The 17,497-nt window shown below is 39.2% G+C and overlaps 1 protein-coding gene across 3 annotated transcripts in view; it reads right to left on the minus strand.

Annotated features, from left to right (window-relative positions):
* Positions 1–17,497, minus strand: part of CTNND2 (catenin delta 2) — a 557,661-nt gene that overhangs the window by 334,775 nt on the left and 205,389 nt on the right. For all 3 annotated transcript variants that reach the window (XM_042464992.1, XM_042464991.1, XM_042464993.1), the window contains exon 5: positions 10,719–10,891. In XM_042464992.1, coding sequence (XP_042320926.1) covers positions 10,719–10,891 — 173 coding nt within the window. The remainder of the gene's footprint in view (positions 1–10,718; positions 10,892–17,497) is intronic.

The raw sequence follows: 17,497 nt of genomic DNA on the forward strand, positions 1-17,497 counted from the left end.
TATTTTAAAAATGTAGTAAAGCTCTTAATTTTTGAACTTATCTGGAAGAAATAATAGTTAACTGTTAGGGTTGGGAGTCCAGGATCTAGAATTGGACACATTTTGGACATTAAATAAATAAATAAAGGGTAATCATAAGTGGGGGAGGGCTAAAGTGTCCACTCAAAAAATTCTGAAAATATAGCTTGATGAAAATGTTGTCTGGCCTATTTAGAGAAGTGTGGTACTGTGGTTTGAATCAGTCTTGATCTACAGATGAATAATAATTTCTTTTTCTTGAAGATGACTTTTAAAAGACCAAGATGGCCGGTCCCACAGTTGGAATGGATATCTAGTTTTTGCAGATGCTATTGTGAATCTCAAAAAGCTCACCATATATTCCTATTTGATTTTTTTAATGGTTGAATTTGAATGCATTGAACGTGTCTGCCTACTGAACAAGCATTGTCTTCATCTTGCATACCAGTCACTGGGGGACAATAGTTGGGGAAGGCTACTCATGTCTGTCACTTGGGCTTCTACTGGGCATCTGTCTGGTTGGTTTCCTGAACAAAATAGTCTTTGGACTGATTTATCAGAATTGCTAATATTTTCTAAGGAGATTATCACATTAGGGAGGCATCATTGTCTTGTTCCTCTCCCATCCTTCCCACCCGATTGTGGGAAGGACCTCTACACACGATCCACACTTGACTGGCAGGGAAGCACAAGTGAAAATGATTGTGCGAATCACTTTCACTTGCAAGCACGCTTGGGAGATGCAAGTGAAAGTGATTGCGCAAATCACTTTCACATGAAAGCGGGCTGAAAAGCATTATCAGGCATCAGCTGAAAGTGCTTTCAACGTCATTTCCAGTCTTTTGAACCCGTTATTGCAATGACAGCTGAAGGCACTTTCAGCTTATGCCTGATAGCACTTTTCAGGCCGCTTTCATCTGAAAGCGATTTGCGCAACCACCTTCACTCGGGTCACAGATGGGATCAGGACAGGGGAGTGATCCCATCCCTATGTAAAAATCTTCTAAGTCTCTATGTACTGAGGTAGCACATCTTAATCATCCAATGTTAGGGACAAACAATGACAAATTCCCTAATAGTGAGCTCCCATTGGCGTCTATTTAACTGCTTTTATAAATAGCTGCCAGCCTAGATGAAAATTTGTCTGTGTTAGCAGGCCAACTCTTTCATTTGTACAGTTCTAGAAATTTTTTTTTGCCTTGGGTAGATCTAAGAAATAGGAAATATTTGCTCATCAGTTAAAATGTCATAAAAATACATAACTACTGAAAATATCTTGCTATAATGGAAAGTGTTAGGAAGACTTAACTGGAGATTTTAGTCTTCTGCTATGCATGTAATAAAACCTCTAGGCAATACAGTGTGAGTCTTGATCTAGATAACTAGATCAGTCTTCCAGTGATAAAATGTGTCAGTCATTGAATTTCTCTGCAGCAAACTAAATGTGCGATTTCAGGACTCATGCTGAGGACGTACAATTACTACTCTTGTTACTACCCATTCTACAATAAACTGTATTATAAGCTATGAATTAATATGGTTCTGCACAGTATCTCTCAATAGTGAGAAGCAGATAAACTGAAAGTATGTTTAGCACATTTGTATGTGTTGTAGTGCACATATATTATATATTTTAAAGCCATGGTATATAATACAACTGTACTCTGAAAATATTACAAAGCCCCCGTGTAAATGAAGTTATATATGAACACATATATTATTTGAAGATACTAATTCTGTTCTAGTTTAGGTCAAATGTAAAATTCCCATGAAGTTTAAAAGAGGGAGAATATAACATGAAATTCCTTATCACACATAGCATGTCTGAAGTCCTCCCTGCTGTGCTGGGACACAAGAGCAACCTTGCAATGAGAAGATATACCTCCTTAAATTTGATTTGTGTCAAGCAAACTAGAGATACTGCAATCACAAAATTAAGTTTTCGGTGAGGAAAGCAATTTATATTTCTAAGAGACTAGGGATATACATACATACATATATATATATATGGACAGAATCTGATCCAAGGGCTTTTTAGTTAAAAAAGTTAGAAGGCAAATAAATCAAATCCTCACATTTGTTTCATTTTGGACAGTTGAATAACTGGCTTGTATTCACATTTCAAAAGCTTTTGAAAGGTACCCAACTAAAATGTGGTATCACTTGATGTGTGCTGTATCCAAATGAAGTTTCAAGGTCAGAGGGAAACAATATAATCTGGGATTACCACCCACAATTTGCTTCAATTATGATTTTCAATGGATTGCTCTAAAACAAATTAATTGGAAATTGCAGAACGAATCATATTTTTCCATTTTCTTTGTCAAAAATAACGCTGCTGTCAGTTTTTTCACAATTGTCAGACATTATTTACAGTAAGACTGCACACCATATGGCCATTAGCCTTGTGAGAGGCCCAAAACTGGAGGGATCCCTCCCATATTCCCTTCCGTCTACCTATGCAAACAGGTTGTGGTACTGCAAATGTTGTTCCTGTCTGCTGACACTGCTGTTTGTCGGCTGGTATAGCAAAGCCTAACTAATAACCAGAAGGAAAAGAGTGATTTCAGTGGAGATTACTCTGGGATGGAAAAGGCTTTTGTCTTCACCCACACCTTAGCCATATCTCTAGATCTCAGTAGGCAAGCTTCCCCAGCCCTTAAACCTCTCCATCCCTGTGCTCTGAGATGTGGGTGCACATGAATGTGTATGTAAAGCCCTTGGCTCACCATTGACAGATGACGTGGCTCTCAAAGGAAAAGGTTGTGCATCTTATTTATGGCACTATCATTCCGTATGCTACTAAACTGGCAGAAATCAGATTCAAAGATCCTGGCTTCCCATTTGCATACCTTTTTTTAAAGCCAGATTTTAACTCTTTATTTCCTTTCACTCCAAAAATAACATGCACATGTGATTTATAGACTGTACACTTACAGTGCAATCCTGTATGCCTACTATGAAGGAAGTCCTATTGAGGTTGATAGGATTTATTCTAAGGAAAGTGTATATAGGATTGTCAGGTTACAATATGAAGACATGAGCTATGAATTATGGGATGGATCAACAGGTTTATATGTACCCATAGGAATGGCATGCTGTTAAAGTAGATGCTACTGAAAGTACAGTGAACACTTATGTCAAAATATATAATGAGCAATATGCAGGCATTTCCTTACAGCTCACTAAAAGTGATTTCCTTATCCTACAATTGACAGCAGCAATGAAACTAATAGGAGTTCCAGACCCCCAAAACCTGTTTGTACAGTGGAGGAACAATTTTAATAGGCATCTATTCAGGTAGTCAGAATCAAGTACACATATAATAATAAGCTTTATTTTTACCCCACCTCTCTATCAAAAAGACAATCAAGGCAGCTTACAATTAAAAGAATCCATACAAAACCCAATGGGGCTGCAGTGTATTCAGTGAGGTGGTAGATTCAGTTAGTGGCCGGGTTTGCTGTTCAGGAAAGGCACACACAAATTTGAATCAGGGATTTTAAAGTAAGTGATAAAATAAACGTTAACCAACTGGTTGTGAAATGGGTTTTTAACACTGTATTTACTCTTGGCGGTAAGAATGCTGTAATATGAGGGGTAGTCTTGGAATAGTCAGCATTGTTTTAACACTGGGTCTTAAGGTAAATGAAATTAAAAAGCCGTACAGAAAGAAAGTTTCTCATTCTCCTCCTTTCCTCTGCAGCCCCCTAAACCCTTTTCCAAACCAATCTGGAGAGGCCCTCATGAACAAAGTGGGAGATGTTAGTGGGTGAGGAGAGTGACAGTCTTTACTAACTGGATTATCACGTTGTTGGGGGCAATTCGCTTACACTTTGTAAACCGCTTAGACACTGTTAGTTCAGTATGAAGCGGTATATAAATGAAGCTGTTTGTTTGTTTTGTTTGATATTCAAGCCTACAATAGGACTATTGCCCTCACAACCCAGCTGACACTGTTAATGTGGGTGTGCAAGTGGGAAGGAATCTTTATTTCTACAAACCTTACTTAGGTCACCTGGTATTCAAGCTAATGTAAATGCTTAAGTGAACATATCCTCTGTTACTTTACATTTGAGTCCTTTACTAAAACATGGTCTTTATATTCATTATTGTTTGATATAGGAAAATTATTGTTGCAGTGGAACAGACAGAGGGAGCCTTGTAATGCAAGCTGATGGAGAGATCTACAGCTGGCTGACAATCCTTGCTCTAGAAGTCTATGGAAACTGCAAACAGATGCTAGAAAATGCCAGGAATCATAAATGGAGCATAAAGACTCACGAAAAAAGGAAAAATGCTGACCATGAGAGAAAAACACTCTTCTCTCCCATCATTACCTGTCACATCACAAATGATGCTCAGGCTGCAACCCTATGAATAAGCCCCAATTAACCTAATACAGAGTTTACTTCTGATTAGATATGTATGAGATTGGATGGTGGATGGTTTTATTTGCTTCAGATGCATGCAATTAAGACAACTCCCTGTTGCTTTACAGTTTTTAGTTTGTTGCATAACCATGGTCTAATGAAGAGAAAATGAACAATGTGTCTTGTGACTAGCAAATGTACGATGGCATTAGCTTTTACAAAACAAAGTGCATGCCATCAGATGCTCAAATACATGAATATACAGAAACACATGAATGTACAGAAAAGGGAAATAATCAGTGAGATCAGTAGGAAATGAAATACAAAAATATACATAGCAGCTATTACATTTCAGCTTAACTGTAAATGTAAAATAACCAGAGAGACAATTCATAAAAGTGTTCATAAAAACGCAAGCATTCTGGTATGAAACAGATTCAGTAACCTGGGAAAATTCTGTACTCACTTGTGGTTGCATGCAGGCACACCTTAATAGTCCACCCACACACACAGGAGTGGATCAAAATGCAAAGTGCACAATTGCATCAATCTGTCTTCATTCACCTTCAATTGTTGGCAGCAATTGTTATCTTCATTTGACCATGGTTATGCAAAGAACCTAATTTTGCTCCTTAACTACACCTGAGGGGAAAAATATGCGGGAACAGCACTCTTCCTGTTCAGAAAGCATAAAGTTGTAAATGATGCTAAAACCTGTTGTTTGACATTTTTTTCCTGAGGCCCTTGCACTAAAAACACAACATCTGTACCTGAGAACAAGTAGGGCCACATTGTTTCTAATCGTGGATCTAAATCTAAATCATGGATATTAAGGAACCAGACCCAATTTATCCCTTCCAGTCTATAGGATTAAGCTACAGTACACACACACACACACACACACAGAGAGAGAGAGAGAGAGAGAGAGAGAGAGAGAGAGAGAGAGGGAGGGAGAGAGAGAGTACTAGGCAGTGAAGTAGGCAGTGAAGTGGCTGGAGCATTAAAGTACAAAGGAGGTTACCGATTAATAATGGAGGAAATGGAGATTCCAAGAAACTGCATCAATATTTTACATCTGTCTTGCTTGCAAAACATGTTGGGCAGATAATCCACAAATGAACCAAAACTGGGGGGCAAAGTATCTGAACTAAGAGGAGACAACACATTCAAAATTAACAAGTCATCAAGACTAAGTAGTATGTACTGGAGAGTTCTTAATTCTGTTGTGAAATTCTTCAGCTTCTAGCAAAATAATACACAACATTGTTAAAATTAGCATCCTTATTTGAGGAGTGTAAAATAGCTAAGATGACATTAAGCTGCAAAAAGAGATGGAGGGAGCAGGAAATTAGAAGCCAATTAGCTTGAAAGTCTTGTACAAGTTACTTGATGAAAACAATTATCAAAGAGTTGCTGACCAATATGCAAGGCTTCATCAGCCTGCCTTGCTAACTTTTTTGAGTTCTTTGAGAATATAAGAAGATAGATTGGAGTGACCCTCTATACACTGGATTGTTCAAAAATCCTTTGACAAAGTCCATTGTCATAAGATGGTAGTCATAAGATAAAGAGATGATTCCACTTGTGGAGCAATAATCTGTTTGTGATGACTTGGGGGCCTTTCCCTGGAGCCCTTGGCGCCCTGTGCGTGGCCCTTTACTCCCAGGGAGTCCCCTCTTGTCACACTTTCCCATCTAGGATCTCCTAGATCTCCATTCTTGCTCCCTGTTGAGCAGAATGAGAGCCCTTGAGGTCCTAAAGCCGCGCTGCCACCACTCAGTGAATTAATTCCTTCCCCACACACACTGAGACTTGTGAGGGATAGAGAGAGAGATCTAGTTTCCTTCCTTGCTAACCCACAGCAATCAGTGACCGAATCAGGCACGTGTATAGGAGTACAGAGATAGCAGATGCTTTTAAAAGAAAGAAGTTTATTTTAAAAAAAGGATAGAATAGGATAGAAAGAAGTTATAACACTCTTGCAAAGCCCCTTTTGCCTTGCAGGTCAAAGAACATAGTTACAGAATTCATTCCAGGCAAGCCATTGTTGAAAATAACAAAAGGCCTAAACGCACTAGCTAACACATTCCTAACTACTCACAACAGATGGGATTTGTAGTCCTTTGGAGTTCCTGGATGCAGGGAGGGCCCCCTGGCCTCTCGACCTGCATTCCCTTGAGTCTGTGTCTCCCAGACTCAAAGAGACAGCATCTGGTTTCCCCCTCAGGAGAGGTTCAAGGGAGAGACAAAAGACCGCATGGCTCCACAAGTCCTTTTAAAGATTCCCCATAGAAAGTTCTTGAATCTCGCGGTCCTACTCTCTGATTGGTCAGTTAGACCTTACATCAGCTATGATGTCACAGCTCATTAGCATGTGATGTCATCTCTCATTAGCATGCACCTCCTCCCAGATTAACCCTTTGTGTTCAGGAGAAGTTCCCAGATGACTGGGGGGGCCCCAGTCATCACACTGTTAAACAAAGACCAGGGTTGGATTTCCAGCTCAGTCATGAACCCCACTGGGTGATCTTAGACACATCACATGCTCTCAGCCTCAGAGAAAAGAATGGCAAACCTCCTCTGAACAAATATTGCCAGGCAAACCCTGTCATCGGTTTGCCTTAGGGTCACCATAAGTTGGAAATGACTTGAAGGCCCACAACAAGAACAATCAGTTAAACAGTAGTTAACAAGGAATGTGACTACATGAACAGTTTTCATATTGGGGTAAAGTAAGTGATAGACAAATGGCCCCATACATACAGGCCAAAATAAAGCTGCTTCAGGTCACCTTGCAGGTATGCTGTTTAAATGATGCGTGCATACTAAGAGTCTGAAAGCCATGCCAAAGCCACAATCCAGTCCTAAGGACTGAAGCGCAGCTTTGGCGCACCTTCCAGACTCTTAGCATGCATGCATCATATAAACAGCATACCTACAACGTGACCTGAAGCAGCTTTATTTTGTCTTGGCTGTATGGGGCCAAATGTTATGCTATAAAAATGGTTTGAAACTATCAGCATTGTAATAATTTCATATAAATTTGTGGTATGGTTCAACCATGTGATTATTCCATTCTAATAGACTACCTCCAGAGTGGCTGCTTTTTAATACAGTTAGAAACAATCAGTATTTACATGTTACACAGCTGAAGCTGTGGTTTTTGGAGGAAAAAACAGAAATAACTCCATGTCCCTCTTGGCAGCAGTTGTAACAATGAACCTATGAAGAAAGGCTACAGTGTTTAGTTTCAGGGAAGAAAGCTACATCCATGATAGAGGTATATAAAATGTGATAATGGGGAGAGGGCAAGAGAAGAGCGAAAGATGTTTCTTCTCTCATAATACTACAACTATCATCCAATGGAGTTCAGTGGTGATTAACATTCATTCAAGAATTTATGACATTTACTGCTAGATGATGTGGTCTACAAACCTCGTGCATGTTTTGAACACTGAGTCCTATGACTTTCAGTACCTTTCTGGGATAGTCTCTGTTCAACTGACTACATTTCAATAACATAATGTCCCACATAGAGATACAAGGGACCATGCAGAACTGATTATCTGAAGCCATTTCTGTTCAATTAGAACTCATGGCAGAACACCCTCATAAGTATAATATCATGTTTTGTCCTTTATTTTGAGTTTTGTTCATGAATTGTGTGGGTGGGTACTATTTACATTGGTGAATGTAGTGAACACTGTATGTCTCTTTCTGTTGGGACAGTACAGTACTTTTTACATCAACTGTGGCTTGTATAAAGTGTTGTCTTTGTGAATCTGTAAGTCATTTCATCTGAAAGGGTACAAATCTATCCCCATCCAAGTATAAAAGTAAAAAGAAAATTTAATGGTGTAAAAAGTTTGGGGGAAATGATTGTGCAAAAAAAATTATGGCAGGAGGGAAGGTACATTAATGAGTTTGCTTGCATGACTACTGATCTAAGATATATAAAATAATATTTTAGTACTTCCTATATGAAAGTACTGTAATTTGTGGGGGTTTTTTCCTGAATCACTGCAACTGTTGGGATTTCCCCCCAGCAAATATAACAATCTTGCAAAAGCTATGTTTTATGGTGGGATAAATCATGTCCAAGAATACTGTACTTTGGTATCCATTATTGATGAAATCAGAATTTTCTTCACTTTCCCTGTCTGTTATACCTTTCCGTTGTGCCAAAAGCCTATTCCAGAATAGGCATGTTAACATTTGACTACTTTGTCCTTGCAAGTAAGGATGAATGATTTTAATAGTTTTCATAGTTTTCAACTATTTCTGTGAGTTCTTGCCTGGTTTACACATCCTTTAGACATGGATTTACGTATCCTTAATGCTTTACACATCCTGAAATATCTAGGGAAATTATTGAGGGTTTTGTAACATAAAATGTTTTAAGGGTTTGCACAAAAAAGCCCACTGTTTGCAGACAGGCATGTTTTTGTGCAAAATAGCTGTTTTCTATGCAAAAATGCTGCAATCATGCACAACAAAAATCTTGAAAATAACAATCGTGCACAATACAACAAAACCACATGGCACAAGATATTTTTTGTGTTAAGATTTTTGTTGTGCAAGATAATTAGTAGAGGGTTTTTTGGGGGGTAGGAGGTGCCTAGAAAACAGTGGTCTTGCATAAAACACACATACACATGGCTTTCTGACAACAGTGTTTATTTTGCTTAAATCCCCCAAATTCTCATTAAAAACTCATGTGCATATCTGTACAGAATCAGGCCCGATACAAACTGGCCAAAAGTGGTGTGCCTGCGCTGATTCTTGTATTTGGGAGTGAGCAGCAATCGCACACTCCTGAACCCTAACATGTATGGGCGGTGCCATCTTTACGCAGTGCTGTCCACACAGTGCACGTGTTAATGATGTCATAGAATCATAGAGTTGGAAGAGACCGCAAGGGCCATCCAGTCCAACCCTCTGCCATGCAGGAAATCTCAATCAAAGCATCCCGACAGATGGAGATGTCACATGTACACCGCATCCAAATGGGGGCAGTGCACACATGACATCACTGCGATGCCCCAGGGTGCTAATGGCGCTTTGGCAGCATCGCGGATCATTGCCGTGGTTGTGGAGTTGTCATGGCAACTATCTGGAGTAGAAAGGGATGGACTCTGGTCACCCCTTTCTCCCAGTCTATATCGGGCCTAATTCTCCAAAACACTTTAAAATGTGTGAATACCAGGAGGTCACTGAGCCAAATTCTTATTATTCTTCCCTGCTGGGTTTCCTGATCATTGGGAAAACAATTTTCAGTCTAGAAATGAGCAATGGCAAATATGTTTTTTTCAATCCCTATTCCAGAAGGTTTTCCAGCCCTGGAGATCAAAAACTATAGACCTCAGCTGAATGTGAATTAAAGCTCTATGTAAGTATAGGGTGTCCTATTCACTGCAATGGTGACACAAATCAAATAGAGTCAACCCTCTATATCTATGAATTCTGAATTCATGGATTTGACCATCCATTACTACAAAATATATTTTGAAAAAATCCAAAAAGCTTGAGAAGTTTATTTGGCTGATCTATTCCCATACTTTAAAAATTATTATAACCTCTCATAGTGACTGTGCCCCTGAAAACAAATGGATTAATAAAATTTTAGAAAAATGCCAAAATGCTGGAGGTTTTCTGCAACTTTGTGGTGTTATGTGTTCCCCAGAACCACCAGGTTTGAGTCCCAATTTTGGGGAAAAGGGTGATATAAATATAAAATAACAGCAGCAGCAGCAACAACAACAACAATCATGGAAACACAGCAGCGGCATATGGAAGCTATTGCATTATTGGGGCAATTGCATATACAAGAATGATTCATACTTGAAACTGTTAGAGTGGTTTAGGAAGTGGAAAATGTTGGCATTATGTCAGGGAAAAGACCAGTATGCAATTTACCATTATGGAGTTTGCATTGAGAAAAATCACATACCTTCCGTACCTGGATAAATATTACGAACATGCATAGACATTCTGTAAATATATCCACTGAAATAAAGGTCCAAATTTTACATGCTTTTAACTATATACGTTTATAAAAATTCACACACTATTTAGATGTTTTATATCTTATGGCAACAATAACCAGACTCTAAACCAATAAGTATAATATGAATATGCCATTTGTTCTGCTGAATTACTCCTTCAGTGCTGATATGTTTTTGCTAACTTCATAGCGCCCAGACACAAATTCTACAAACTCTGTAATGAAAGCTGCCCGTTGATCTGTCTGCCACTTCTTTTCAACCAGCTGACACCTCAAAATGCTATTTTGTATAAAGGGAAAAAAGGTTCCTTCTCCAAACGTACCTGGCTATAGTTCTGTATAGCAGTTCTGGCTTGATTGCCGCGGGATGGGAGCTGGGATGCTGCTGTTTCACCGAGGGCAAGGGTCTGGTTGCTATGGTAGCTAGATGGATACTGGAAAGACCCTTCAGGTTTGGAATTGAGCTGAAGTGCACTCTGGGATAGAAGGCTGGGCCCTGTGTTGAAAGTTAATTTGGAGCAGTCAGTGAGTGCCACATCAAAGAAGAGAAAGCATACATTTATCACATTCTCAGCTATACACAATTTCTGCTTTTTGTCCTCTTGTCATTTCAGCAATAACAGTGGGTCGTATCATGTAGCAGGAGTTCTGCTCCTTAAACATCACCATTTCGCCACTCTCGAGAAAAACACAGAATATTAAGCCACTTTAAAAATGTTATACTATTTAACCTAACACCTGGAAAATAAACTCAAAATGGTGCAATAAAATGAAGGATAGGATAGAATGAAGGGTCAGGAGAAACAGCAGGCAATCAAAACGGTGAAAGCTCTGGAAACCATGCCCTGGGTATGTGTAGCCTGGAGAAGAGATGGTTAAGAGGTGATGTGACAGCCCTGTTTAAATATTTGAAGGGGTGTTATATTGAGGAGGGAGCAAGCTTGTTTTCTGCTGCTCCAGAAAATAGGACATGGAAAAATGGATTCAAGCTAGAGAATAAGAGACCCCACCTAAACATTAAGAAGAGCTTCCTGACAGTAAGACCTGTTTGACAATGGAAGATACTGCCTAAGATTGTGATGGAATCTCTGCCTTTGGAGGTTGTTAAACAGAAGCTGGATGGCCATCTGTTGGGGTGCTTTGATTGTGAGTTCCTGCATGGCAGGGGGTTGGACTGGATGACCCTTGTGGTCTCTTCCAACTTTATGATTTCAGACTGTACACTTTGATGTGCCAGAGTATTGTGGTTATTTATAACTTGAAAATAGGGTTGCCAGTTGAAAACTAGGGCTGAGCCCCTGTAACTTTAATAGTTGAATAGAAGAGGGAATTTCAACAAATCCACAGACTTTAAAGTTGTATTTAATGATTTTACCTGGGAACTTGTGTATCCTGGGATTTCCCTGGCAACTCAACTGGAAAATCACTCTGCCTTTTTGCCACCTTGCTTCCAGAATTCATTGATTTGGTAGAAAAATGTTGGAAATTCCTCACCCACATTTTCCCACCCTTTTGCTTCAAGTCTTAGCACTTTCTCAGTTTTTCCTCCAGTTGCAACTGTTCACACTACATCTGGTGTAAATTGAGAAAAATCTTTAATTTTCAGAAGTGGCATTTGTGATGATTAAATGACACATGCTGGTAAATGTTTGTCTTTGCACCCCATAACTGTTTTTCACCTCATAGGGAAAACAACAACAATTAACAAGATCCATGGTGGGGTATTGAGGAGAGGTTATCCAAAGGTATATTGTTAAAAGCAATGAAATATTTTGGCTTCTCTCAAAGCCTAACTGGATCAGGAAATAGGAGATAACCCAGTTCCCCTGACTGATAATGTTCCCCAAAAATCTTATCCCTACCCATGCTGCTTGTAGAAATATTTAATAGTTACAGGTATGGCAGTTTTCAGGGTGAAATGGTCTGCTGGAGAAAATATTTAAAGCACCTCTTCTTAAATGTCCCAATGTTATTCCCCCTAAACTGCTATTACTTGAAGAAGAATAAATTAAAATAAAGCAGAAGAAAGAAAGAAAAAGAAAGAAAGAAAGGGCTTAAGCAGAAAAACAGAACTCCCTCCCCACTAATAGTAAATTTCTATTTATTCAAGATTTGCAGGGAATGTAAAATGTCAGCCTTTCCTTAAATGTCCACACTTCAAGGACACATTATGGAGCTATATGAGAATGTAGACTCTAGAAGCAACAAATTACAGTTCGTTAGCTTTTATGACATACCGAATAATACTTATATATCTCACATATCTCAAAGAATTTAGATATTCAGAGTGAGAAAGAGTTAAAGTACTACACAGAAATGGGAAGGAGTAGGCATGGAACAACTACTGAAAAACATCTTCTTCATCAAAATGTTTAGATTAGAATAAAGTAGCCACATATAGAAATACAAAAGTTTCTTGTATTATTAAGAGCCACAAACAGGAAAAATTATCTACCAACCGCGTTTCATCTAATCAGAAGTTAAAAGAACTAAGGTGATGAAATATTTTTGCACCACCTGTCACAACATATAGAAGGTAAGATCCAAAGGTTGTACATTTTCTTGATAGAAATAGTTCTACATTTTTTGATAGAAATGATAATGATGTAATATCTATTCTGAAAAAAACCCCAACAAAACTAGGCTTACCATCTCCATTTTATTTGTACTTATCTCTCCCACCTCCGATTGAATTTGCTGTGCAGTTAACCTGCAGAGGTTTTCCCGACAATGCCATTATAATATATTAATCTAATTAATATGAAGGCTGAATGATGTAGCCCTTGTTGTTATGATGACATGGATGTTCAACTGAAAATGAATGGAGATGGATGCTAAATGTCAAACCCCAAATCATCAATCTTTACTTCATCTGCAAACTTGCAAGTTTAGCTCTATGTCAGTTTCACATTCTCAGGACAAGCCTTGTGGTTCCAGATTGTCTGAAGGAACATAAAGTGACACTGAAATGCTATGCAGTATACCATATTAACACACTAATAACATGGTTCTTTAAGACAAAGTTACTGAGCTCCTTGATTTTTTTTTTAATGTATGGCTAGTCTGTAGAAAGCTGTTCCATAATTGCTTTTATTTATTTTATCACCATCAAAAGATCCTCTCCTTAATGAGTACACATTTAACCTCATTTGATGGCAATACTCAGAGTAGGGCCTCCTAGGGATGTATTAAGGTTCAGGTAGGTACGTACTGGAGAAGGTGGACTTACAATGCCCCATGTTTCCAAGTCATTTAGGCCTTTAAAATGAAAACAAGGATATGAATCCATTGTTTAGTCCCCTGCTAGAGTAGACCCTTTGAATCAATGGAACTGAGTAAGCCAATATTAATGCAAGTTCCATTGGTTCTGTTTTAGTTGGTGAGCCAGCATGGTGCATTGATTTGAGCATTGGATTGCAACTCTGCAGACCAGAATCTGAATCCCCTCTCAAACATGGAAGCCCACTGGATGACCTAAGGTTAGTCACATTCTCTCAGCCTCTGAACAAATCTTGCCAAGATATGTCAACCCCATGATAGATTCACACTGCACTAAGGTTGGCATAAGTTGGAAACAGCTAAGAGACACAAAACAAAAACATCTAGTTGGGCCTAACAATTGGATATAGGCTAGGGGTGGGAATCCTGTGGCCCTTTAGATGTTGCTGGACTGTAAGATCCAAACATTCTGGCCAGTATAGCCAATGGTTAAAGAACAGTGGGAGTCACAATGAAGCCACTATTGGGAGGCTCACAGGATTTCCTCTCTTGATTCAGGTGAAACAATGTAAGTTGGGCCCAGAAATGGCGTGGGAACTTAAGGGTACACAGGGGTTGCATGAAGTGTGGCAATTTGTAATCTCTTTCCTATGCCAATGGAAACACTTCCATGAATACTATGACCTGCTATGGATATTGGTCCAAGTAATGCCCTTAGTAACCTTTCCGTCCCATCAAAGCATGTGAATAGAAGCATGAACATATCTTTGAACTGCCAGGATTACTGAGGTTAACTGTATGCAAAACTTTGAATGCTTTAGGGTGCTGTCTAAATGTTAAGCACCATAGTGTTGTTGTTGTTAAGATGACAGTGATGACAATCATCATCATCATCCTTTGCCTCTTATAACTCCCCCTCCAAGTATACTCCCCCAGATACTGGGTATAAATCTTGACTTCATCTAAGGACTGAGATCATGTTTAGTCTCCCATAATGAATTATCCTTGTTCTCTTCCTGTTCTCGTTACAGGTATTTTCTTTTCTTTTGGGTAAGATTTCTTCCGTTTTTATTCATTTTTTTAACACTAGACTGTTAACTTAGATGGTAATTACAATCTAATGTCAAGTTATTTACATGATACCATATCATTACCAGATAAATGCACGATTAATTCAGTCTTCTAAATTGCACTGCATCTTATGCAGTAATTACTTTTAGATCTACTAAGCCTAATTACACCATAAACTGCTGAAGCTTGTAACACATCTGAGCTCTGCTTCTTGGCTGTTAAAAGGTGCTTCCAGGCCCGACCCATCCTGTCCTCTTTATGTGTTTGTTGTATTACACATATTTACATTAAGTTTTTCATAGGTTCTTCTAAATGAGGGGGATGAGCTTGTTAGGAACAGGAGGAGGTGAGAAGAATAAGGGAGAAGCGAAAGAAAGGCATAAATAATATGAAGAACCAGGGGGATACCATTAATCACAGCTATTTTAGGATACATGCTAGCGACAAGGTGCATGATGAAGTACAGTACTAAAGATGACTTCCATTGCACTCTCTTGATAGCAAATCACATTAAGTGGATTGATGTGGAGTGAATAGATATCATTCCTTCTTTCCTTCCTTGTGACAGAAGCAAAACAGGACAACCCTAGAGACGTCAATATAGTCATGATATCCATCCTCTTTTTGTTTTATTAACCAGTCTGAATCAATCAACTAACCAATTGTTTTATTAATTAAAATATTTATGAATCACTTTTCTGCCCAATAATCTCCCAAGCATTTAAAATACATGTTTTTTTTAAAAAAATTATACCATTATTATAATAACTCCTTACTGGTACAGGACAACCGCTGGTGACGGCAGCTTATTTTCCATACAAGGAAGGGAATGGGAAGTCAGAGGTTTATAAAAAAATAAAACCAACAGTATAAAACAAAAGTAAAACATTTAAAGCCTGCAGCTGGGCTCTTCTAGTGGCAAATGTGTCAGGAGAGCATCTGCACTACAGAATTAGTGCAGTTTGACACCGCTGTAACTGCCATGGCTCAATGCTATGGAATTCTGTAATTTGTAGTCTTCAGGTTTTTTTTTTTTTAAAGTAACATTTCTGTTTTCTCAAACTATTTTCTGGCAATTGTTCACACCAGCTGCAACATGTTATTCCAACCCTCAAATGGGTTTCTTGTTTATTTATTTGTTTTTGAAACAATTTGTGCTTCAAACAATAGGTTCACCTCAGCAGAGCACACCTCCCATTTTAAGAAATGTTTGGAAGAGCTCTAGTGTAAATCCAGAAAGTTGCTACAAACAGCCCACAAAAGAGTGAAAGGCCTAGATGTGTAAGCAACAATGGCCGGTTACAAACCGGCAGTTGGGACGTCCTCTGGACGTCCCATTTTAAAAAAGGGGTGTCTCTTATAGACGCCCCTGAGTCTAGTACGGACTGTGTCCGTACAAGATGGCGGCGCCCCTTCCACATGGGCGCCGCCATCTTTACATACTGGACGCATAGCGTCCAGATGTGTCGCGGTGCCTATGACGTTGCGAATGTGCCAGCGGCGCCTCGCGACGTCATGGAGGCGCCGCAAAAAGAAGCTCCGAAATGGAGCTTCTTTTTTGCTCCGCGTGGGAGCCGCGCGGTTTGGCTGCTGCAGCTCCCGCGCAGAGCAAACAGTGCCGGCGGGGGACCACCGCAAAGCGGCGGTTTGTATCCCGCCAATAAAGGGCAAAACCTAAGAAACTAGCTGTATCTCAAGAGAAGAACCTGAAGAACAGTGGCTGGAATAAATGAATCTTATTACATGTCTCACTCCACTAACACATTTCCTGGGATTTTCAGATTTATCTGGAAAATGCACAATTACCCAAATGCCAACTGGAGGTATCACTTCCTGTGCTTGCAGTACTGTACATTTCTATGATAGTACTGGGATACAAGGAGTAGAAAGAGGAGAAAACAATCCCAAGAATGCCCCCAAGAATTTTGGGTAATATGGTAATTTCTACGTTTGTAAATACTGTATATTAAAATCCTAATATCATCTTTTACAGTCCACTTGGTCTGCTCAAGAACAAAGCAAGCAAGCAAGCACATAAACAAACAGACATGCATAGACCTTGGCATCTTTTGCCAACATTTTTGTACAGCTAGCATAAGGAATCCATCAGTATAGCTAACTCATAACATTAGCCTGACTCCCCCCAACCCCCTCAAATAGAACGAGAAAGGGAAAGAAAATTTTAATTAGCAGACCACATTCTTCTAAATGGAGGCCTCTAAAACATGATAGAAATGTAGTTGGTGGTGGGGTGTAATAGAACACAGTTGGTTGGTTGGGAGACTTGTGGAACATAATTGCTACTTTACTGTAGAAAAAGCTTCAACAATGGTTTACTACTGACTGCTTTCTACTACTACCACTCTGTCTGCCATGCCCATTAATGTCTTCCATAGACACTGGCCTTGTTTTACCCTGGCCTGAAACAGATGGGCCAAATGAAATGATTTCTGGCCCCATTCAGGCCATAGCATTTAGATGACGTATGTCCCGAACACTGCCAGAAGCTGTGCCAATTCTGCGTCTTCCCAGAAGAACCAGGCCGCGATCACTGGGTTACACAGGATTTCTCTCCTGTCCTATCCTAAATAATTTGAGGCTTTTCTTCCCTGAGAACTATTTCTCTAACCATTGGTCCTCCCATTTTCTTCAGCTTCTTTAATATTAAGTGTTTCTAATATTCATGATAGCGTGTTTTTGATGTTGTTCCTTATAAATCACTTCCAGCCCCTCCTTTGTAAACAAGAAGAAAATAACTTTTATTTACAGAACGAACTTACGATGGCATCTCTTTTGGTAGCTGGTTCTCAAA

Source organism: Sceloporus undulatus, chromosome 4 (assembly GCF_019175285.1).
Source record: "Sceloporus undulatus isolate JIND9_A2432 ecotype Alabama chromosome 4, SceUnd_v1.1, whole genome shotgun sequence".
Taxonomy (NCBI): Eukaryota; Metazoa; Chordata; class Lepidosauria; order Squamata; family Phrynosomatidae; genus Sceloporus; species Sceloporus undulatus.